This window comes from Lampris incognitus, chromosome 4 (assembly GCF_029633865.1).
Source record: "Lampris incognitus isolate fLamInc1 chromosome 4, fLamInc1.hap2, whole genome shotgun sequence".
NCBI lineage: Eukaryota > Metazoa > Chordata > Actinopteri > Lampriformes > Lampridae > Lampris > Lampris incognitus.
In genome coordinates, this window is record NC_079214.1 from 21,297,282 (window position 1) to 21,322,280 (window position 24,999).

Here is a 24,999-nt window from a genome sequence, read left to right on the forward strand (position 1 = left end):
TTCTAACGCACACGAGTGAAGTCCGGGCAGTGGTTGAGCTTCGACCCCCATGTCCGTAAGAAACACCGCTCCAGCTGGAGGACTGGACGTTTGTCGAAGGGTTTGAAACCAAAATAAATGGCAAGGTGGGCCAAATAGAGTCCTGTGTGTCCCCCCTCCTTCTTTGATCATGATGATGATGATGATGATGAGAGACTGAGGGCCCCCCACAACACCTGGGGCCCCACCCAAAATAGAACACAACGCAGAGCTAATGATGAGAGTGACGGGCGTGCAGCAGGCTGACCAGCATAGAACCGCATAGGACTGCCCCCGTTACAATAGAAAGCTAGCTTTCTTTTTAGCTTAATGTCAAGAACAACTGACAGTGGCAGAAGTAATATTGGCTAATATCCGTCTTGGACAAACGAATTCAGATTTATTCCGTGAAACGACCGAGCAGTGTGCAGTCTCCGCTGCGGAAATGTTGTGTGTCGAACTTCAAGTGTAACGTTATTTTGAAACAAGGCCCGAGAAAAAACTCCGAAGACTGATAAAGCTGAATCAACCAAGAGGGCAGTGGCCCAGTACGGGAAGCAAGGCAGCGTGTTTACAACCCGATGTGCCGCCATAAACCAAGCTACAGGGGGCAGCTATAGCCAAGCTACAGAGGAGGCAGCAGCTATAGCCAAGCTACAGAGGAGGCAGCTGTGTAGTCGTACAGTGCATTATTTAACACGGGAAGCCATGGAGAGCATATAAAGGAGGCTTTCCTCAGCAGTGCGCAGGTCATATTTGATGGTTTACCCGACAAAGAACATGATCATCAACCGGAACAAGGGAATGCCCGTTTCTGCAAGAGACGCGTAACAAACATGGCTGAAAACCTACGGCACCAGCAAACCCTTGTATTGCAAGATATGTCGGTATTCAGCGTAGCTCTTGACGAGTCTGGACGTAAACGGCGCTCCACATCTAGCAGTGGTTACCAGATATTGCGACAAACAAGGGTCACAGTAAATCGGTAAGATTGAATCAATTTTATGTTGCGCCCTAGTAATTGTCATACAGCGGCATGGTGGCGCAGTGGTTAGCGCGGTCGCCTCAGCAAGAAGGCCCTGGGTCGAGTCCCGGGGTAGTCCAACCTGAGGGGAGGGGGGTCGTCTTCTGTGTGGCGTTTGCATGTTCTCCCCGTGTCTGCGTGGGTGTCCTCCCACAGTCCAATGACATGTAGGTCAGGTGACTCGGCCATACAAAAATTGTCCCTAGGTGGGAACGTGTCAGCCCTGTGATGGACTGGCACCTGCCGCCCAGTGGCTGCTGGGATAGGCAGCGGCATCCCGCGACCCTAAATTAGATAAGTGGTTTGGATAATGAATGAATAATTGTCCTACATTTGCACAAATAATAATGTGTGCGCGCGTACGTGTGTGTGTGTGTGTGTAGCGTGCAGATCTTTTGGCATGCGGAATCTAAACGGGGAGACGAGCGGAAGCAGTAAATAAATAAATGGATAAATGCTTGTGAATTGGCACTCATCTGTGATTTGTTTTTCTTTAAATTTTGTATAGTGGCACGGGTCGTCCTCTGTGTGGGGTTTACATGTTCTCCCCGTGTCTGCGTGGGTTTCCTCTGGGTGCTCCGGTTTCCTCCCACAGTCCAAAGACGTAGGTCAGGTGACTCGGCCATACTAAAGTGCCGCTAGGTATGAATGTGTGTGTGTGTGTGTGTGTGTGTGTGTGTGTGTGTGTGTGTGTGTGTGTGTGTGTGTGTGTGTGTGTGTGTGTGTGTGTGTGTGTGTGTGTGTGGGGGGCTCGGGCCCTGCGTGATGGCCTGGTGGCCTGTCCAGGGTGTCTCCCCGCCTGCCGCCCAATGACTACTGGGATAATAGACTCCAGCATCCCAGCGACCCTGGGAGCAGGATAAGCGGTTCGGATAATGGATGGGATTGATGGATGGCACGGGACATCCCAAAGGTTGCCGACCTATGTGTTAATGTAATGTGCTGAAAACATAAAACATAGCAGCACCAAAAGAAACAAAGATTAATTTACTCAGTATGATCTATATTTGTATTTTAAAGTATTAGAAAAACAAAAACTTTAAAGCTTTTCATAGCTCTTGAGATATTTTGGTTCCGTAGATTATTCCTAGATTACATTGTCCTGGGGAAAACTGGCTTTGCCAATGCCTATTTTTTAAAATCGTTTTCCCCTACTGGACAAATTAAGAAGATTTAACATCAGATATCCCCTGACATACGTACAATTAATATCCGCTGCTGTCTGCAGTGTTTATACAAGACAGAAGTTGGTAAACATGACTGATTGATTTTTGTCGCAGGTGTTGGATGGTGGTCATGCTCTGCTAGAGGAATGTATTAATTCGCCAACAGGCCTTGGGCAGCCCTCCTTTCCGTAACTATTTATTTGCAACCTCCTAATGGCATAATCAATCCAGCCTGAAATTGGAAGTACCACATAAACCATAATCTGCATGACGACAAATAAACTCCTTTTATATACTCGGTTCGGTGACACCACGGCTCTTAAAAAATAACTTCAGCTGTTGGCTTTCCAGCTGTTGCTTTGTCAAATATTCATTGGTTATGTTCCCTCAGCAATCAGATACATCACTTATCTTATCAACATTGAATAGGCTAATACATTCTCTTACCTTTTCAAATGTTTTTTTTTCTTGCATTTGCTTCGATTTATTGTGACCTCTTCAATCTTTTTTTAAACCCCTGCCTTGGAAATCACTGATTACAAATGAAATTTTTATCTGCTTTCAGTTCGTTTTATTCTGTCTTACTATACACAAGCAAACATCCTTATGCCTCCGTGTCTCTCCTTTAAATTGAATGTCAAGTCGGTTTTATTTTTACTGCCCTAAATCACAGTTACAGCCTCAGAAGGCTTTACATTTACACACTGATACGCAGGTAGATGCAGGAAACAATAATGGACAACACTGTCTGTCCTCAGACCCTCAATTCAGATGAGAGAAAAAAAAAATAATTAAATAACATCTTGAGATTGGTGATTGTCATCACCAGAGAGGTTTACGGCACAGACTGTCAGCATGCATGCAGCCCTTTTGTCCTGCTGCCAGGAGAGGCTGATGTAGCTGGCGTGTGGTGCGTGAGCGCAGGGGGCACAGTGTGTCACTGTCGCAGGAAAAGCTCACTAGCTTGCTACATAGCTCACCTAGATTGCTCATTGAAGAGGTAAATGTCCCCTTCACTAGCTCAAGCAAAAAGCATCGTGTTGAAAAATGCAAAATGATTAGTGGTCATAGTAGTCTGCCAGTCATAGTCTTAGGTTATCTGAATGACTGATGAAACGTTAGATTAGCTTCATATGTAGTTGGTAGTTTTGCTTGTATTTGTGTTTGTATTTGTAGTTGATATGAAGTGGTTTTTAGGAAAAAAAACTGATGTTTTCTATGATGTGATGTCTGTATCTATTTTTTTAAATTTTTTTAAATCCTGTCTATAACCATTAGAGAAACCCAACATCCCCTAATGGCCATTTAGTGAAATGCTCTTTATGGAACTAAAGTAAAGTGAGATGAGCTGGCTGTTACCCTTCCAGGTTAGACCTTTGGCCTTTTGGATTTCTTTCTTTATTCTTATTAAGTTGCAAGGACATTGGTGGGACATTTGGCACCAGGCATAAAAGAAAGAAACAAACAAACAAAAAAACAAAAAAAAATCCTCTAACTGTTTATTGCATTGCACTAGATTACTTCAGGAAAAGTTTGGGGGAGTTTGAGAAAGAATTGGAAGGGGAAAGAGAGAAGAAGAATGAAATGGCGAAAGCAAAACATGGTGGAGTCGCAAAGCAATTATTTTAATTAAAGTATCCTCAGTGCACAGTTTAACACCCAGATAACAGCTTTAAACTTACCAAGCATGTGCATGGACGTTGTTTAGTGGTTAAGACTTTCCCCACTGGAAATAAACGAGTACCGACTTGTCTGGAATCAATGCAAACAGAACCCTCTTTTCCATGTCTCTCCAACTCTGCCTTCCTCCAAGGTGAATTACTACCTCAATTACCAAATAATACTGGTGGGAGCAGTCTGTCCTTTCTCTGTATTTCTGTGGATGTTGAGAAGTAAAAATGTGTTGTATAAAGAGGTGGCACATGTATCAAACAGCAAATAATGTCCGTATGCCCATAACATTGATCTCCATGTTTTTATGGTTAAAAATCACAGTTATGCACTTGCTGTTGTATCAAACAGAAAGGTGTATGGATGTCATTACCCATTGTTCGTGGCCACTGATGAAATTTGAGGCTGGTGGGAATGGGGCTGGGGTCAGTGCAAGTCAGACTATCACCAGGGAAATGGCTGGGAAGGGGACCCAGCTTTGGTGTAGCAAGGCACTTGCGGTGGTGTCCAGACCAAATAAAAACCATCCATTCATCCATTACCCAAGCTGCTTATCCCAATCGGGGTCGCGGGGATGCTGGAGCCTATCCCAGTCGCCAGTCCATCACACGGCAGACACACACACACCTAGGGACAATTTAGTATGGCCAATTCACCTGACCTACATGTCTTTGGACTGTGGGAGGAAACCCACGCAGATACGGGGAGAACATTCAAACTCCACACAGAGGATGCCCCGTAATGACCCCCAAGGTTGGACAACCCCGGTGATAGAACCCAGGACCTTCTTGCTGTGAGGCGACCGCGCTAACCACTGCACCACCATGCCGCCCAAATAAAAACCAATGCAAGTCTAATGCCACTGAAGGTGTTCGAATCAGTGAGCATATCACTTTAGTCGTTTAAAGAGAGATGACAAAAATGTAGATCCAATTCAGTGGTTTAGATTTCCAGAAGAGTATCTAAATAAATCTTTTTTATGCTGAACTTTTCAAACAGGAGTTGCAAAGTGCTTTTCAGAAACAATTGTAAAAGACAGTAAAATGCTTACATATTGTACATCTATGGACAGGAACAAACTAGACATAAAAGAGACAAACAAAGGTAGAATGACAATATCAGCCAAGAGGAAAACTATAAAATTGTAAAAGGCAAAGACCAGTTCATAAGTGGAAAGCTAACTTAAAAAGACATGTTTTGAGGAGCTTATTAAACCAGACAGCATACACGGGATGGCAGGCTATTCCTCAGTTGTCAGAAAAACATTGTTGCCTGTTGTTTTAATTCTGGTTAGAGGATTTCAAGATTGTGTTAATCACCAACAAGGCTTTACAAGGTCAGCCACCATCTTACATCTCTGATCTGCTGAGCCCCTATAAAACTGGTTGGTGATTAACACAGTCTTGAAGTGAATCTAAAACTGAGTGGCACTCAGTGCAGAGAAAACACAACAGGGGTGATATGAGGTATTCAAATAGTGTTCAAGTAGCCTTGCAGCATTATTTCAGACTAATTGCAACCTAACTGGTGGAGTGGCTAAAGCAAGTAAATAGAGCATTGCAGCGGTGGAAGCAAGAGGAGTCAAAAGCATTATTTTTTTTCCCCCCAGATCATTAACAGAAACAGCTGGTCAGATTTTAGTTATGCTTCTTAAGTAAAATAAGAAGTTCTGAGTCATAGATTTGACGTGTGTGTCAAATTTAAGGTTAAGAGTCCAAGGCCACACATTGCTTGTAGTTGTTGACTTGATGTTTGGCCAAAGGGGATCAAGTAAAGATGCTGGAAGGCATTTTGAGTTGGTGGTGCTGAAACTGTCTGTGCATTGGGCGGCACGGTGGCCCAGTGGTTAGCACTGTCACCTCACAGCAAGAAGGTCCTGGGTTCGAACCCTGGGATTGTCCAACCTTGGGGGTCATCCCAGGTCATCCTCTGTGTGGAGTTTGCATGTTCTGCCTGTGTTTGCGGTGGGTTTTCTCCGGGTGCTCCAGTTTCCCCCACCATCAAAAAGACATGCATGTTGGTCCACGGTGGTATAGCGGTCTAAGCATCGGCTTTGTGTCGATGCAGTTGCCCACTGGGGACTGGGGTGCGCGCCTCGGTCTCATTAGATCCAACTATGGCCGGATTCGATGAAGGAGCAATAATTGACAGTGCTGTCTTCGGGAGGGAGGCGGAGTTGGCTTGTGTTTGTCACATGAATGCGTCTCTGTGTGTGTCGGAAAAAGCAGTGGTTCGGCTGGGAGTCACCTTGTCACGAAAGTGGCGAGGCGACTCCTTCGAGACTGCCGGCCGGAGAGATGCAGTTAGCGAACACATGCAGTACGAGGGTGGGTGTTTGAACTGGAATAGGGAGCGATTGGCCACTAAATTGGGAGAAAAGGGGAAAAATCAGAAATAAACTTAATAATAAAAAAAAAAGACCTGCATGTTAGGGTTAGTACTCCTGTCTGTGCCCCTGACCAAGGCCTGGCAAGAAGAACTGGAGTTGGTCCCTGGGTGCTGCATGGCGGCTACCCACTGCTCCTAGTTACGCAGCTAGAATGGGTTAAATGCACAGCGTAATTTCCCTACGGGGATAAAGTATCTAAAAAAAATGCATAGAATGATGTCATGCTAAGTGCTCTACGAATTTCATGTTTCCCCATGAGCTGGATAGACTGGGTAAATTATATCTTCCTCATGAGTTATTAGCCATAGCATTCACCCTTAAATGAATGTGTATTGACAAAATAATGACTAAAATACAGATGGTGTTATTGATAATGAGATACAGCCTATTGAGATTGAATAACTATTGAGATGTTTGATACGATAGTGGCGAGATAAGGAAGGGTCCGTTTGTGCGGACCTTAAGCTGTTGTGGGCCCCAATTCAGCTGCATTACCTGTATAAATGATCATTTTGGTGCTGCCCTGAAATCTGAAATTTTAAACAAAACTTGAGAAAGCCTCGATGGGGCTCTTGGAAAAACTCTTCAATCTTGCAACTGTACATACTAACCTCAACCACATATGGTAAAGACAAATGCAATAGGCTGAATAAAATCCCCCCCCTTCTTCCCCTCAATCGTATCCGGCCAATTACCCCACTCTTCCGAGCTGTTCTGGTCGCTGCTCCACCCCTTCTGCTGAGCCAGGGAGGTCTGCAGACTACCGCATGGCTCCTCCGATACATGTGGAGTGGCTAGTCCCTTCTTTTCACCTGGCAGTGAGGAGTTTCACCAGCGGGACGTAGCGCCTGGGAGATCACGATATCCCCCCCCCAAACTATCGCTTCAACTGGCCAGAGGAGGCACTAGTGCAGCGACCAGGACACATACTCACATCTGGCTTCTCACCTGCAGACACAGCCAGTTGTCAAGTCAAGTCAGTTTTATTTGTATAGCCAATATCACAAATTACAAATTTGCCCCAATTGGCAATTTTGTCTGTGGGGACGCCCGACCAAGCTGGAGGTAACACGGATTCTAACCGGAGATCCTAGTGTTGGTAGGCAATGGATTAGACCACTACGCTACCTGGACGCCCAGGCTAAACAGATTTTGAAAATGAGTAAAGATTAAAAACTCCATCCTGCCACAAACACACAAAGGCCAACACTATGCCCAAAATATCTCAGAAAAAAAAGTACAATTTGTCAAACTTTTCAAATGTGTGCATCGTTGTAGTTAATAATATAATATAGGTGCTGCAGCCTCGGCACCCCCACTTCCCACATCCTTGGGACCAAGGTCTTTTGTCCATGGCATTCTGTTTAACTGATAAATAACGCTAAGTGACACCAACATAGCCATGATAAGATACAGTACCAAAATTACAAATAATATGCCGCAGGGGAAGCATATACAGAGAGAATAAGATTGGACCAAGGGATGACACTGGGGGCAGCCATCAGATCAGAGGTGTGGAGGAAGAAACATGATCAACTTTCTTGGCCAAGTTTTAGGTAAACCAGTCAAAAGCAGAGCCATATAGACAGAACCAGTGTTTTAAGCCCACCAGTCTAACTGGAGTGATTGAGTTCGTAAAAAGCAGCACTTAAGTACATCTGCAATCACAAGTATTGAACACTTTCCCTTGTCTGCAGCTAACAGTTTGTCATTAGGGACTGTGAAGAGGGTTGTTTCTGTTCTGAAGAGGACTGTTACTGATGTTGGCAAAAGCCACGCTTGAAACTGTCAAAGATATTATTTCGCTCAACGACTAGTAGTTTAGCAGCAACATTTTGAGTAATTTAAGAAATAGGTAGTAATTTTGAAATTGGCTGATAGTATTGAGGCAGTGAGAGATCTCATCCAAATGTCCTGAGGATGGGCTGAACCAAGGTAAGCAATCAAATTATTTCGGTACACAGCCAGATTTGAGGAAGTTATTTACAACCGATAGTAGACTGGGGACTATGACACACAGAGTCTCATTCGAGAACATTATTGGCAAAATATCTAACGAGCGGCTGGTTGGATGCATGTAGGATATAGAATCAATGAGTTCCTGCAGGGAGATAAGGAAAACTGAAATCAGCTGCTGCTTCAAAACACAGTAGTTCATAATTCACTTGTTATTTCTGGTGCCTTCATTGCAGACTAAGTCAGACTATGTTTAACACTCCTTTTAATAAATCACATTTGATTTGTGGAGCTGACCATGGCCTCCAAAATGACACTTTTATGCCAGAAACAAGCAACAAAACAGTGACCATAAAAACACAGTTGTTATAATGAAAACTGTCTGCTGGTTATACTTTAGAAACTAATACTTCATTGTTTTCTTGTGTTTATTAGTGTTTTCAAGCCAGAGCTGTTAACAATGGACCCCAGACTAGCAGATCTCTGTTAGGAAGGATGCCATAGCTTTGCCTTCCTTTATTGAACCATTGCTTGTCTGTTGACTGTAGTTGTCAGTGTTTTTTTTTTTTTCTTTTTCCTTTAGCCTCAGCACTTCTCTATTACACTGCAGGGTCAGTCTCGTATAATTCAGATACCTGCTGCAAAGCCAAGGCTGGAGAAATGTTTGTCCTCAATAATCGGATGCCGTAAATGGATCAGATGTCTTCCTCACTGCAAGGAGTTTGATGAGTTTTATAAGGATGGTCTGAGATGGATTTCAAGGAAGTAATACATCTGAAATGAATGATTCTATTATCTGATTGCAGTGCCTTTATGGACATGAGTCTAATGCCATTTTAGATCATAAACCTGTTTGTCAGACTTTCAGGTCATTAGCACACGTCTCTGCCATCCAAAGAGAGGATATTTGTTGGGGAGGAGGTTGCCAGAACAGGAGGTCATGGTGTATTTATGCAACAGGTGCCATTTTTGGCAGTGATGGCCAATTCATATTGGCCTGGCTAGAAATAAAATGCTCTAAACTTTCTACTGTTATCTCGGTGCCTTGCGGTATAGCTGTATCTGTGTCAGTGGGCCTTAAATTACGAGTCTTACTCATTTCACAGCTGCCAATGGGCATATTCCATTGGATAATGAATAAGCTGGCAGAGAGGGCGATATTTCCAAAACCCCCCTTTTCCCCATCACGCCATCCTCTAATAAATTTCCTGCCAATGCCATATGGTGGAAAGTCATGTGCAGGATTCAATATGCTGTGTTATCTATTTGTTTCCCAGGTGCAGATTTTCTATCAATGATTTATGTGATACTGTGCATGATCTGTTGTTGGGATCTATGGCACGGGCTGTATGTTTTTGTTTCTTTTTTTGGAAGAGGGCCCAGTTTGAAATGAAGCCATGTATCCACAATGCATGGTAGAACGGTGTTCCATCTGAAGGCATGCTAGTTTTTTTTTTATACTTAGCAAGTAGAAAGTACTCAACCAGCATATTCTTATGGAGGATGTGATGGTAGTTTACAGAGAGCTACAGACCAGAGGAGCTGCAGCCTGTTTAAGAATTATTTCACATACTTCATCAGTTTGTTTCCACTTTGCTTGAGGCTGCTGGAAACCTTTCTGCCAATTGGAATTCCTGGTTAGATATCAAATTGAGATGAGAGAATACAAATTTGAATTATTTTGATCAATAAAGCATTTTTTTTGTGGCAAACAAAGTAAATTCTCATTTTAACAAGCTCTCCTACTGTGTGCTGAGCTTATTATAATGCGTCTTGATCCATGGATTCTGGTTCCTGACTTTTACTGGGTATGTCTCTTGATCATGGTGACTGGTTTGTGTTTATTATGTGTCAAAACTAGAGAATCGTAGAGAGTGAAAAGCAGAGTTCCACTTTAGTGACTTGTCTAATTTAGATTTAACAGTGGGAGGCTTGGTTTATGGATTGCTGCTTGTTGACGGGGATATCGATATTAAGTTAGCAGGAAAACCAGAGGGAGATAAGCTAGGTTTTAAAAAGCTCCCAAAAGATTTCCCCCCCCCTCACTGTCAGTAAACAAGGATGCCGTGTTAAGTGAAAGATAGATTTTTCGGTCTTCACATTGATGTCGGGTATTGCAAGTCCAGCTGCATATAACTTTAATTTTTGATCATGAGATGGATGGCAAGAGTTCAAGTTTACAACACTTGTGCAAACCTTGGTCCCCCCCCCCCCACACTTTTAGTAGTACACAGTATTATATGTTCGTATATTTATATGTGCCTTTTTGCCAGACATATTATACCACACATTATTCATTAAGGGTAGTTTTTTTTGTTTTATTTTTAAATTCATGATGGCACAATCACTAATAATTTTCAAAAGTGCCCCTGTGTCAACATTATAATACAAGCTCAGATTTAAACAGATTTTTTTGACAAATGTGCAAAATCCGCAAAGTCAAATCTTTCATCCTGCCCCGAAGGGGCAGTATGCATATTTAACAGAAGTGCGGTGACAGACCTCTGGTCAAAAGACCTTTCTTTGTAACAGGAGGTCTCTCTAAATTGGGTTATTGAAGGGAATTGAAGAGTTTTTTGTTAAATCTCTCATCCCAAAGACTGTTGAGTAGATATTCGTTTTCTCCCTGTTGCCCCACCCTTAAGCTCCAATGACAAGACTTTTAATCTGCTTTTCAAACACCTCTTTCTCCCAAGGGTGCCAATAAAGAGTGATTTCTCTCAGCTAGTGGTAGACATTAAGTAGTGACATCGCTCTTGTTTCTCTCTCTCCTCCTCTTTTGCTTTCAACAGACAAAGCTATGAGGGGCTGGAGAAGAAGCTGAGGGACGTCTTCAGTGAAAGAAGTAGCATCCTGCATCAACTCTCGAAGACATCAAAGGAGCTGGACAGCATAAAAGGCAACCTTCAGGTTGGAGCCTCCATGTTTTGATTTTGAAAGGGCGGCCGTGAGTACTGGGCCGCTGGATCCCTGAGAGGATTTTTTTTTTCCAGCCACTTTTTTAGGCCATCGGTAATGGCTGGGAAAACAAGTCTCTCACAGATCACTCCTGTTGTACACCCAAATCCTTATTAAACATGGATGTGTGTGACGATCCTAGTTTATGTTTAAAAGGCTATACGATGCAGGAAGTGAATAAGTGATGTAGATGTGTAAGTGTAGATGTGGGGGCGTCCGGGTAGTTTAGCGATCTATTCTGTTGCCTACCAACACGGGGATCGCCGTTTGAATCCCCGTGTTACCTCTGGCTTGGTCGGGCGTCCTTACAGACACAATTGGCTGTGTCTGCAGGTGAGAAGCTGGATGTGGGTATATGTCCTGGGCGCTGCACTAGCGCCTCCTCTGATTGGTCAGGGTGCCTGTTTGTGGGGGGAGGGGGGACTGGGGGGAATAGCGTGATCCTCCCACGTGTTACGTCCCCCTGGCTAAATGCCTCACTGTCAGGTGAATAGAAGTGGCTGGTGACTCCACATGTATTGGAGGAGGCATGTAGTAGTGTGCAGTCCTCCCTGGTTCAGCAGAGGGGGTGGAGCAGAGACCGGGATGGTTCAGAAGAGGGGTAATTGGCCAAGTACAATTGGGGAAAAGGGGAAAACATTAAAAAAAAGTGTAGATGTGGAAATCCAGTCTCAAAACCCTAATCCTTGATTATTGGCAGTCAGAATGATTGTGAGGCACATGAATCAATGATACCAAAGGATGTAGTTATTGTCGTACCATGAGGTTTTACTCCAGGATGTGAACAAATCTGTTGCTTCACTGAGCTGCTTTATTAGAAGTGTGATCCTCCTATTGAGGCAGATATGTAATCTCTTGATACTGAAGGAAACGTTTGTTAACACAAAGGCCAAATACCTGTGTAGAAATGAAGGAATGGTTTAGGATGTTTGTGCCATTATATTTTCTTTCTAAAAGATAAAAAAAGACATCATATCTGCACAGTCAGTGTTACTTTTATTTGAAGTCAGTAAAGTGTCTAAAAATATAACTTGGGGGGTGGTTATTGAGGATTATTTACACACGTTTATCATTGCCAGCTACATTACATTTTACTTGTCAGATGAGATTAAATTAAGTACAGCTCTTTAAGGAGACAAGAAATAATTATAAATTAAATTCAGTACTCTAATTATTGCTGATAACAAATGAAAGATTGACTGATTGATAAACAGAACGATCAGATGAAACATTAAAAAAAAGCACTAAATGAATAAGAACGGCATGATTTCTTGAAGTGTGATAACGTTCAGTTCATTTCAGTCACATGATACATTTCAGACCCACTTATCTTCGGCGATCCTTTCTGGGGGGAAAAACAGGGTGGGTACCTTGGCTGCCAGAGTTGCTTCAGATTGAGTTTGGTATGGCACACTTTGAAGCAAATCTCTTAAAGTAAATACCACTAAAACAAAAAAAAAAAACCCCACAAAACAGCTTTTACAAAGTGATACACTCAAGTCATTTCAATCATGATCAAGTCAATTTGGGAACATGAGCGGACGTTTGGAACACGGGAGCCTTTTGGGAAAAAAAGAAAAGAAAAAACTGTAGCAAATGTCATATTTAATTTGGTTGATTCGATGCAGGTCAGCCACCCCCTGCAAATGAACTTTGAGCGATTGGGCTTCTATCTGTGGAAGTGGCCTCTGTGAGAGCTTAAAATTCAATGACTTTTGGCAACAATTCCAAACTTATTTTACAATGTGGCAATTATATTACATCATTACGTGGGTCACAAATGCCTTTGAAAGCTTTGTCTAAGCATTTTAGAGTTACATAATTTGATGAGACATCCCTGCAAGAATGTACATAGATAAGTGTAAGGCTGCAGGTTCCCCTTGTAGGTATGACATATATTTTGTCCATAGTATTCCTTAAGGTTTTAGTATATTCAGAGAGAACATGATTTAAATAACTCTAATATAGATTTAATCATAAATTAACAAAATTGATTTCACTATGTAATCCACATTTTTTTTTTGAAATCTAGAAATGGCTTTCAGAGTGTAATAATAAAACAAAAAGAATGAATTTAACTATCATCTCCTCTCTTGGAGGGCATCCGGCTAATCCCTAATTTGTGATTGGACAGGCGTTATGGGACCAGTTGGACCTAATCTGTGTACACACCTAATGCCACATTTCAGGTTTTAGATGGCATCCATCCTTTTTGTGTTTTATTATATGTACAGTTTCTACCACATTGTGGTAGAAACTGTACATATAATAATAATAATTCAGTCTAAATAGCCTACTATTCATGTGGTAGTACCACATGAATAGTAGGCTATTTAAACTGAATTATTATTTTATGACGCTGGTATCCTTGAAAGATGTCAGTGTTTCACCTATACTTGACATTAAAAATAGCCTACACTTGAAAAAGGTTAAAGCTAAAAAAGATTCCAGGGTTTGTTGCAATAGGAGTAATGTGGTTTTGTTTTTTTGTGTAGGTAATTTTCTTCAGCATCTCCATTGTACATACAGAGCCAAGCTTATCCAGCATATTTTTTTGAAAATAAAAATCTAAGTGTCAGAATCTGAAACTGAAAACTGACAATCTAATGACTTTTTCTGTTTTTGTATATTCTCCATACACAAAAAGTTAGAAAAAAATTAATGAGCCAGGGTGAAAGCGTGAGGCAAGGGGGTGTGTATCTCTGTAATAGAGGGGCGCACCTCATCAATGGCCCACTTGTTTAGCCGATGCAAGGGGAGAGTAAGAGTCTGATTTTCAAGGCACTGTTGTTGCTGAGGGGTTCAGCACCTTATCAGTTTGAGCTGCAGTCTTAGACTGCTTTTATTTGTCATTGCCTCATATGCATGTCTCATACATACAGGGGAATGAGATTATGTTTCACACGGACCACAGTGCCACATAAAAACAAATAACACACAATAAATATTAAAATTGTTAGTTTTTAAATACATTTTACATTACTATATATATGTATATATACAGTGCATCCGGAAAGTATTCACACCCCTTCACTTTCCCCACATTTTGTTATGTTACAGCCTTATTCCAAAATGGATTAAATTTCTTTTTTTTCTCATCAATCTACACACAATAACCCATAATGACAAAGTGAAAAAGGTTTTGTAGAAATGTTTGCAAATTTATTAAAAATAAAAAACTGAAATATTGCATGTACGTAAGTATTCACACCCTTTGCTATGACACTCAAAATTGAGCTGAGGTTCATCCTGTTTCCACTGATCATCCTTGAGATGTTTCTACATCTTGATTGGAGTCCACCCGTAGTAAATTCAATTGATTGGACATGATTTGGAAAGGCACACACCTGTCTATATAAGGTCCCACTGTTGACAGTGCATGTCAGAGCAGAAACCAAGCCATGAAGTCAAAGGAATTGTCTGTGGACCTCCGAGACAGGATTGTATCGAGGCACAGATCTGGGGAAGGGTACAAAAAATCTCTAGAGCTTTGAATGTCCCGAATAGCACAGTGGTCTCCATCATTCGTAAATGGAAGAAGTTTGGATCCACCAGGACTCTTCCTAGAGCTGGCCGCCCAGCCAAACTGAGCAAACGGGGGAGAAGGGCCTTGGTCAGGGAGGTGACCAAGAACCCGATGGTCACACTTACAGAGCTTCAGTGTTCCTCTGTGGAGATGGGAGAACTTTCCAGAAGGACAACCATCTCTGTAGCACTCCACCAATCAGGCCTTTATGGTAGAGTGGCCAGACGGAAGCCTCTGCTCAGTAAAAGGCACATGACAGCCCGCTTGGAGTTTGCTAGAAAGCACCTAAAGGACTCTCAGACCATGAGAAACAAGATTCTCTAGTCTGATGAAAGCAAGATTGAACTCTTTGGCCTGAATGCCAAACGTCACGTCTGGAGGAAACCACGCACCTCTCATCACCTTGCTAATACCATCCCTACAGTGAAGCATGGTGATGGCAGCACCATGCTGTGGGGATGTTCTTCAGTGGCAGGAACTGGGAGACTAGTCAGGATCGAGGGAAAGATGAATGGAGCAAAGTACAGAGAGATCCTTGATGAAAACCTGCTCCAGAGCACTCAGGACCTCAGACTGGGGCAAAGGTTTACCTTTCAACATAACAACGACCCTAAGCACACAGCCAAGACAACAAAAGAGTGGCTTCGGGACAAGTCTGTGAATGTCCTTGAGTGGCCCAGCCAGAGCCCAGACTTGAAACCCATTGAACATCTCTGGAAAGACCTGAAAATATTTGTGCAGCGACGCTCCCCATCTAACCTTACAGAGCTCGAGAGGATCTGCAGAGAAGAATGGGAGAAATACCCCAAATATAGGTGTGCCAAGCGTGTAGCTTCATATCCAAGAAGACTTGAGGCTGTAATCGCTGCCAAGGGTGCCTCAACCAAGTACTGAGTAAAGGGTGTGAATACTTATGTACATGCAATATTTCAGTTTTTTATTTTTAATAAATTTGCAAAAATTTCTGCAAAACCTTTTTCGCTTTGTCATTATGGGGTATTGTATGTAGGTTGATGAGAAAAAAAAGGAATTTAATCCATTTTGGAATAAGGCTGTAACATAACAAAATGTGGGGAAAGTGAAGGGGTGTGAATACTTTCCGGATGCACTGTATATATATAGCATTTTTTTCCGAAACCGTCAATGATGTTGTTGTAAGTGCTCAACTAATGAGGAGCGGAATATCAATACAGATACAAGAAAAAAAAAATTAATACAATGCAGTACAGGCCTGTTTCGTGTGTCGAGCAAGAAACAGACCTGTACGAAACAGGCCTGTGCTGCAATGTATTAAAACTTTTTTTTCCCTGTATCTGTGTTGATATATATATATATATATATATATATAAGCGTGAATGTGGTGGCCCTGTGATAGCCTGGCGGCCTTTCCAGGGTGTCTCCCCACCTGCTGCCCAATGACTGCTGAGATAGGATCCAGCATCCCGCGACCCGTATTTGGATAAGCAGCTTGGATAATGAATGGATGGATAAATATTGAAAACAAATAGTGCATTAAAAACAAAAATTACTTCACAGACCTAAACATCACACGCACACCAGACACGGACAGTGAGACAGTAAGAAGGTCAAAAAGTCATTTTATGGAAGGTCTAAGTGTTCGGGCTGTTGAGGAACCTCACAGCCTGAGGAATGAACTGTTGCATAGTCTGGTGGAGGTAGCACACATGCTCTGGTACATCCTGCCAGAGGATAGGAGGGTGAAGTGGGTGTGGGAAGTGTGGGGTCCTTTACGATGCTGAGAGTCTTCCGGGAGTCTCTGCTGGCTCAAAGTCAGGCTCTCCAGAGTAGCAGCTGAGCATTTAGAGGCCAAACCTATGGAGAAGCTGAAAGCATAGAAGTTTTGGAATGCTACCATTTTGTGTTACAGTAGTTTTGACAAGGTTTAATCTGGTATTCAAACTAATCCTAAATATATTAATCAGTCTGAGATTTATAAGAGCAAGTAACAGGGTAGTAGTTCTTGAAGAACTACTACCCTGTTACTTGCTCTCAGCACTTATTGTATTCACTCATAATAAAAAAAAACTTTCTTGCGCTTTTACTTTAACACTGGTTTTGCTCTTAGATGCTTGTTTAGAGAAAAGATGCACTTATGACCTCTGATGACTAGTAGTTCTCTCAATTTCCTACGTTAATTGCACTTATTGTAAGGTGCTTTGGATAAAAGCATCGGCTAAATGACTGTAATATAATGTAAATGTAATGTAATACCCAATCATGGTTTCAGTCAATTCTGTCAAAATCTGATCTTTGGCTGCAGAGTATGATTTAGTGGATAACACTATAAAATACATCACACCATCTTAATCCGTCTTTGAACCATCGCAAAAAGGCTGACTGCTCCCTTACATATTCTGCTCTCATAGATGTACGTGTAGGTATCTGAGAGCTCTCTTTCTAATCGTAAATTACCACAGGGACTCCAGGGTATACTTTGGATTTTGTCAATTTGTAGCCTGTAACAATCGTAGTGGAGTTTAAAGACCCCATATTTACATCTCAAATGTTCTACTCAGATCAGTTTTTTTCAATGCAGTAGTATCCCAAACCTTTGGATTGTCCGACAACCTTGATAATGGCTGTATGATATTGTCTCAGAAATTTTTAACTCATTGCCAATATGCAAATTTGAATATTTTATAAAAGTGGAATGATGACCGTTGACCATCAAACTCTGAAATTATGACATTCAGTAAGGGTGCACATACTTAGAGATTTGGCTCACTGATACATGTTTATGTTTGTCGTTCCCTTTCTCTTGTGAGTGCTTTAAATAACTTCTCTTTTTGGAGTGAGTCTGTGACCAATCATGAAAATTCACCTCTATCCTAAAATGAAAAAGTCTCTCTACTCTCTTTTAGTCTCTGAAAAATGATGACTCAGTGGCCAAGAAAGATGTTCAGAGGATTTTGGAGCTTAGCCACAAGCAGAGGTAAGTTGAAGAATTGTAATATCTATCTGACTAACTCACTGACTGACCGTAGAGATGATAAGACCTTGGACTTTCGTAATTCGCCATATAGTTTCTACACACCGCTAAAAACTTCCCAACCCATTCAAATAACTACTGATGCATGCTAATGGGATTGGCATACCTTGCAAGCAAAATGAGATATCTGACTGAACTACACGATGGTTGTTTTCCTGTTATTAAAGCTGCATCCTTAGTTTAATGTGTTCCAAACTATATGTTTATACCAGTAAGATATATATATATATATCTGAACTGCTTCAACAGTTATGATTTTTCTGAAAAATGTTATGTGCAACGAGTCTGCTAATGATGAGGGGGAAATTATGATCTTCATCCTCCCTGAAATGTTAGCTTGATTGAAGTCCAGCCTTCTGTATGTAACGTCTAGATAGCCAATCAATAGGCAATCACCAGTCCATGACAGCTCTCACATGTCATCCAAATGAAAACCATTATGCAGAAGCTTGGCTGAATGTTGCCTATCTGGCATTTGAAAGCTGCAATTCATAAAAAAAAGTGCTATAAAGGGAGCTTTTGAGTTCCACGCCTGTCAAGTGTCATTACTAGGTGGCTTCATCATAGTAGATGCAGACAGGTGATTCATTGAAAATCATTTGTTTTTGACAACTCTTAACCATGATTGGATTGCTTTCTGAAAATAACTTTGTTACACAGTGTTCTACAACACGAGAAATATCTATTGGCGGCACCAGCCATAGAAGGTAGAAATGTGGAATGAAACAACACACTAGCCAGACATGAATCCTGGATAGGAACAGTCACATTCATGTAACCTATGCAAACCTATGCATCAAAGTGCAATGAAGTGCAATACAAATACCTGCTCACCAATCCGCGGTCATCTGTCATATTCTTTTAACACTGTACCATAATGGTATGTCAGACTAAAAAACGGCTTTTTGATCAGTTTTGATTTTTTTTTTTTTTTAACAAAACATTTCCAAGCTTTTGGATGCATGAGATGGGAATACAAATGAAATGCCTGCACAGTGGTGGTTGACTTGTCTCTGTGAAGAAAAATGTTTGGTTGGTTGGGCTTATGCCAGAAGGCAAGACCACCGGCATGTAAACATTGCAGCACATGGCTGGTACAGAAGAGAAATCCTTTCCAGACAAACATAGTGTTGCTATATCGACTTCTAGATATTGCCCCGACTGAACGAACAGCTGAGCATGCCCATGTCGTGAGCTCTTAAAACTTCAAACTAATTCATTAAATGTCTTTATGCACGCTAAATAATCCAGGTAGGAAAATCACAGAAAGTTGAATCAGCTCATCTGGACACAACATTTACTGAGAGAGAATTGAAAGACCTGAAGAGGTCACGTGATGAGTTTTTTTTTTTTATATAAACGTTGTGTCCAGATGAACTGATTCAACTTACTATGATAATTCATATAATGTTAACACTAATTTAAAAGTGCTGTCTTGCTGTGATATTTAACACTGATCTTTGTTCTTTTTTTCTGTTTTTTTTTTTAGAATTCACATCCCTTTCACTTCACTTGGTCACTTCATTTGTAATTCTGAATACGCTGCAGTTATGTGTAAACAGAATGCTCAATTGATAGTGAGTTACTCACTGCATTCTGATGCATATGTTTCCACTTATATTAAAAGCATTATGGATGCAGCTTGAGTCCTCACACAGTATAAAGTCAGACTGGAGTAGAGTTGCTCCAAATGCTTAAAGGCATATTTCTTCATAATATTGTCCATTTGAAGCATCATGGAGCCATGTTTGTTTGTTTTTTATCCGCAGTGGCTTACAAGAGTTAGTACAATATGCAGATTTTTAGCCCTCTTATTTTTGATTGCTCCGACTAAACTTTTGGTCATGAACATCTCATAAATAAAATGCATTATTATAATTATTATTATTATAATACATGTTAGACACACACACACACACACACATGCAGACAGAAAAGTGTTTTTCTTACCATTTTAAGACTTTTGCGCAGCACCCAAGTCGATTGAATGGGAAATATGGAAGAAAAAAAAAGTTAATATGCAGCGCTAAGCTAAAAAATCTACCTAATAAAAATGTTTTGCCTGTCAGTCTGTGGATGCACAGCCTCCTAGGCGGACCCTCATACGAAAGCGACCGAGTCTGATATGAAATGACAGAGATCAGACTATCATAATTTCAAAGCCCTTATTAAAAGGCATCAAATGTGTTTAACTGTCATAGTTTTCATGATATAAAATGAATCAAGGCAAATGGCTGCTCTGCTGATTGACTTTCATTCATAAAACAACAGTAAGAAAACAGCTCATCCATGGGAAATGTTTTATTCTAGCTACTGAGATGATTTCCAGCTGTTATCGTGATTAATCCTACTCTTGTAATTTTATTCTTATAGCAGAGTCTTAACATTGGAGACTATGTCACTTCCACATGGCGGTGACGTGAATAAGATGAATTATTTTTGGTTCATCCAGTTGTTCCTCCAGTTCTCCTGTACTGAGATCAGCACTGAAGTATTTGCTGGCTTGCGAAATACGATTGACTTCTCATTTGCTTTAAGACTCATAACCAAATACATAATATTTTGGTTTTGACACTGTCGCAGCCTGATCTGACTCAACCATAGATGTGAGTCATGCATGCGCACGGTTGACTCAGACTGGGTAGCGACAGAAAGCAGCATTGGCTGAGCGAGCTAGAGAGTGAATGAGGAGAGGGAGCAGCGATCGCGAGGAAAAAAAGTTTTTCGAAGTTTTTTAATCACCACAACCACAAGAGGTTCTTCATTATACAGTCATAACTGTACACAAACATTTTTTTTAGGCTGATAGGTCCAGTAGTTTGTGAGATAAACTGTGGTCTCACACACACACACACACACACACACACACACACACACACACACACACACACACACACACACATACGTTATCTGCTATGATTTCCACCATGTGGCAGCCTGGCAGGGATAATAACAGTTTAGCTTCTCAGATGCAACTATGCCAATGAACATGATGTCACTTTTGTTTGGTTGAGTATGGTGTGAGTACTTGCTTATGTGTGTTTTGTGTGTTAGAATGTGTATTTGTTTATTTGTTGCAAATCATATTTTGATATGTTGCATTAAATCAATTTAAGTTCTGCCTGTTCACTGACACGCAAACTGTGTGGAGATAGTTGAGATCTAAGCCTGGTCTGGTTAGCAGATGATTGGCTGCTAACAGGCAAAATTTGGAAAAGGATGGCAATACATATTGGTGATATGATCATTGATCCTACTGCCTCTCTTTTCCAGACAAGATAGCATACACAATTTTTTTCCTAGCTCAAGCAGCATTGTGCAAGCCAGTTCGTACACCAAGCATGAGTCTATACAAATGGTTGCATGCTTATGTGAAAATACGTTTGATCTCGTTCAGGTACACTTTAGTGTCTTAAGTCTCAACTGTGTAAAAACAGAAATATGAATCATCCAAGTCTCTCTTCCTTCTCCTTGGACAGGGAGGAGATGAAGTCCCTCCAGGCAGCCTTGCAGAAGCAGCTGGATGAGGCCAATGAGAGAGCGGAAAAGCAGCAGGCCACGGTAAGACGGTGCTGACATGACCATCAACACCCAGTCCCCAGCCCCATTACCTGTCACACAGGGTCCTCAGTGATCCCTGCTCATTACCCACAAGTCAAGTCTTCAAGCTCATTGCCTTCTCACATAATTAAACCTTTCAGAGAGAGAGAGAAATTAAACCTTTCAGAGAGAGCGAGGGAGAGAGAGAGAGGGAGAGAGCTAAATTAAATTAAATTAGCTTTTGAGATGGAAGGATGCTTTGTAGATCCATAGAAGCAATTCATCTCGTAAAACTCCTAAAACTAGGCTTGACAAAGGCATTGTGGCTAACGGTATGAAATATTTCTGAGAACCTATGGATAAAACATGTACTTAGAAATATCTTTCATGCAAGTGCTCTATAGGCAGAGTGCGTTTCTCCCCAGAAAAGTGGGCTTAAAACAAGACGTACTGCTCAATTGTGTATGCAGCTCATTATCACTCATCCCACATGCAGGGAATTTCTTTTGTACCCAGTGGACTTTCGTCTGCTTCTAATTAAATTTCATGCACTTAGGTGTTTTCACAACCGGGTCTCTGGCAAGCCTTATAAGCAGTATCATATTTATTAACTTCAAAACTAGTTTGCTTTAAAGTAGACAACAGTAAAATATGTGGCATTGTGAAAATTAAAGCTGCAATCCACAATTTTTCTGTTTTATCCATTTGAAGTGTAATGATGATTTGGAGATTCTGCTGAACAATCAATATTACAGTAGAATAAAGTTCCAATATAGTTTGATGTAGGGGGCAGAAATAAATAAACCAGAAGCTGATTTTCTCAGCCTACAAACAAGGGGTAGCAAGGGTACCGTACCACTGTTGCTCATGTGCCGTCAGCTCACCAGTAAATAGTCCACACCCTTGCAGGGAGTAATACATTAGACACAGGCAGTCTAATGTATTACAGACTAGATCAAAATTTATTGTAACACTGTTATTTAGTAATATTGATTGATTGTCCAGCAGAAGCATTGCCACATTAGCATCATGTTTCGTTGGCATCTCGCTTCGGTTGTTTCCAACACCTCCGTGTTTGTCGTTGCATCAGTTGGTGTGATCCGAGCAAAAGATTTCTACAGTGGTATATGGAGACTGCAGAGAGTCTCCAGCCATGGTAAGGATGCCAATTAATATTATGAAACCTGGCTCCATGGTCTAAATTGATAAAATAACAATTTATTAAGACAGAAAAGTCACATATTTCAGCTTTAAATGTAAATGTTTGGTGGTCAGACTTCTATATAAGCCTCTGCTCCTGCAAAGGAAAATTAAATCTATCAGCCTTTTTCCCCATTGCTGGGTTCATTTTATTTGAGATACAATCTAAAATTTAATAGCATAAACACTCACTGATCTGAATGTATTATATCTAACATAGGGGTTTGCAGGGAGCCTTTGTATCTCTGGAGGAACAGTGTTTATGTGCATTCTGCAACCTTACTCTTTTGTGCCATGTTTGTGTCCCCAGACAACTCTGAGAGATAGCCTCTTGTTCAGCCACCAAACTCATTATCGGCAGATCAGCAGGAAGCCTAATTAGTTGCACAAATAGCCAGCCGTGGAATGCTTTTGAGATGTTCAATATATGCTAATCAGAAAACATATCCTGTAATAGTCAGGCTCTTTTCTGCACAGCCTTGACATGTAATGCCAATGTGACATTAAAATCAACATTCATATCATTAATGCACTCACAGAAAAAATAGAACAGGGACATTGCTTGTGACATATTTTTTGCCATTCTCATAAGAACTTTGTCAAATCTTCATTGTACAGTAGGTTCCTAGCCTCTTAATTTGACCTTAATAGCCTCATGAATAGGTTTTATAACCCCTAAGGAAAGGGAGCATGTCGGGAGCATGTCACACAGCACACACATGAAACATGTGAATACACTTTTAAATGAAAATCTGGATATTTTTGTTTTTAACTTGTGTTTTATCAGTTATCAGGAGCCAAAGGGGCAGATGTAACATGTGTGAATATTATTTTGGGAGGGAAGAAATAATCCTCATTTTGCTTAAGCTTTAAAGGATGTGTTGTTGATTTTTAGTCATTTGAGATTATGTACGAAACACAACCACAGTCGCGCCTATGGGGAAATTTCATTTAGTATTAGTTGGGTGTTCATATTTGCTGATGCTTCACGGGCTGTTACTAGAAAGCCAGATGATGCGTTCCATGGTTTTTGGGCACCCAATTGTTCCAATCTCAGCTCTTGGTATATTTAACTTGCATTTCTTCATATACTTAATAACTGTCTTTACACTACATAGTTTATAATTGTAACTCAAAAGTGCATCACAATCACAACTGGGGTTATTGCATGCATTGATATATTACATCTCAGCGTTATTGTACAGATATTTTTTTCTTTTTATTTTATATTACTTTTTTTTCTCACCATCTTGCCTCAATTTACAATCTTAACATTGCTCCAGGATGTTTTCTTAGCATTCTCGTGGGCAACAGCAATGACTGAAAGGCTCAAACATGAACCTTGATGTTATCATGCTCTGCTTGGAGATCTGGTTTACAGTCCCCCAGGGTGCTTACCTGCTTTGAGGTCACAAGCACCATGAATCTTTTCCTTTGTCCTTGGGATTATCTTGATGACCTCTCTCAAGGACAAGTATTCAGAATGGAAACGGAAAGAAAAGAAAGAAATATCACAAGAAATCTTGGCCCCGCTCAGTCTTTGAGATATAGCCCATAGCAATAGTTTTCCATTTGCAGTGGGTATTAGAGCCCCTGACTGGCTGCATAGCACAAGCCACAAAGGAGGGCTGCACCGCAGATACATGTCATGCTTATGATGAAAGGATTGTGAAAAACAAAGATATCTCTCTGACACTGTAAGCATATGGACTATTTAATCAGACAGGCAGTGGAAAATAGGCAGTTGCTCAGTACAGGAATAAATACCTCATCATGTATTATATGTGGTCCATTCTGATGTCCTGGAACATTTCTGGAGGAGTTGTTATGCCAAACTAATATTTTTTACAGTAGATAATGACAATATTTGACATTATCTGTGTTGTCCAAATCCTGTAGGCATGAGTCCAAGCCATCTGAAAAAACACATCAAAAAATATGGAAGCAAAATTTTATTTTTGTTTTTCTTTGAGCTTATTCCCCTGTATAAATTATAATATTTGTTTATAGAAGAGGGATTATGGTCTATAAATCATTCTGATATAAACATCCCAACATCAGCTACTGTATATTGGTTAGTGTTACTCATGAATGGGGACCTGACACCAATTCTAGTGGTGAAAGCAGGTTGAGAGAATTATCAGTAGGGTTGCAACTGTCCCTTATAATTTGGGATCGTCCTGTATTGGCAAATAAAATAGTGTCTGGTATTGAATCAATAAGGGACGCTATTTGTCCCGTATTTTCGAACACGTCGTTTCATTTATACACTAGGTCTTCCAAGTGCAGAGAATAAAATAACATCAAGTAAAATTAAACCAGTTATACAAGCAGAGTGGACAAGTTTAATTTCAGTGGTGAGCTACAGACTGACAAGCTCTGCGTGCTGTGTGAGATTGCACGTCAGCGTCATGCCGTCGTCGTTGCCATTAGGCCTAACTCAGTGGTTGCCTTGTACAGTTAAAAATCTCATGCTCAGTCGCTTGCAGTTACTGATGGTTTCCGTTTGTTTGGGATGGACACAATGTTTTCTTTGTGATG

General features: G+C 41.0%; 1 protein-coding gene across 1 annotated transcript in view; it reads left to right on the forward strand.

Annotated features, from left to right (window-relative positions):
* luzp2 (leucine zipper protein 2) overlaps window positions 1–24,999 on the forward strand; it is a 260,639-nt gene that overhangs the window by 91,740 nt on the left and 143,900 nt on the right. The window contains exons 2-4 of the mRNA XM_056279165.1: window positions 11,017–11,134; window positions 17,591–17,661; window positions 21,198–21,279. Of these exons, the coding sequence (XP_056135140.1) occupies window positions 11,017–11,134; window positions 17,591–17,661; window positions 21,198–21,279 (271 nt within the window). The remainder of the gene's footprint in view (window positions 1–11,016; window positions 11,135–17,590; window positions 17,662–21,197; window positions 21,280–24,999) is intronic.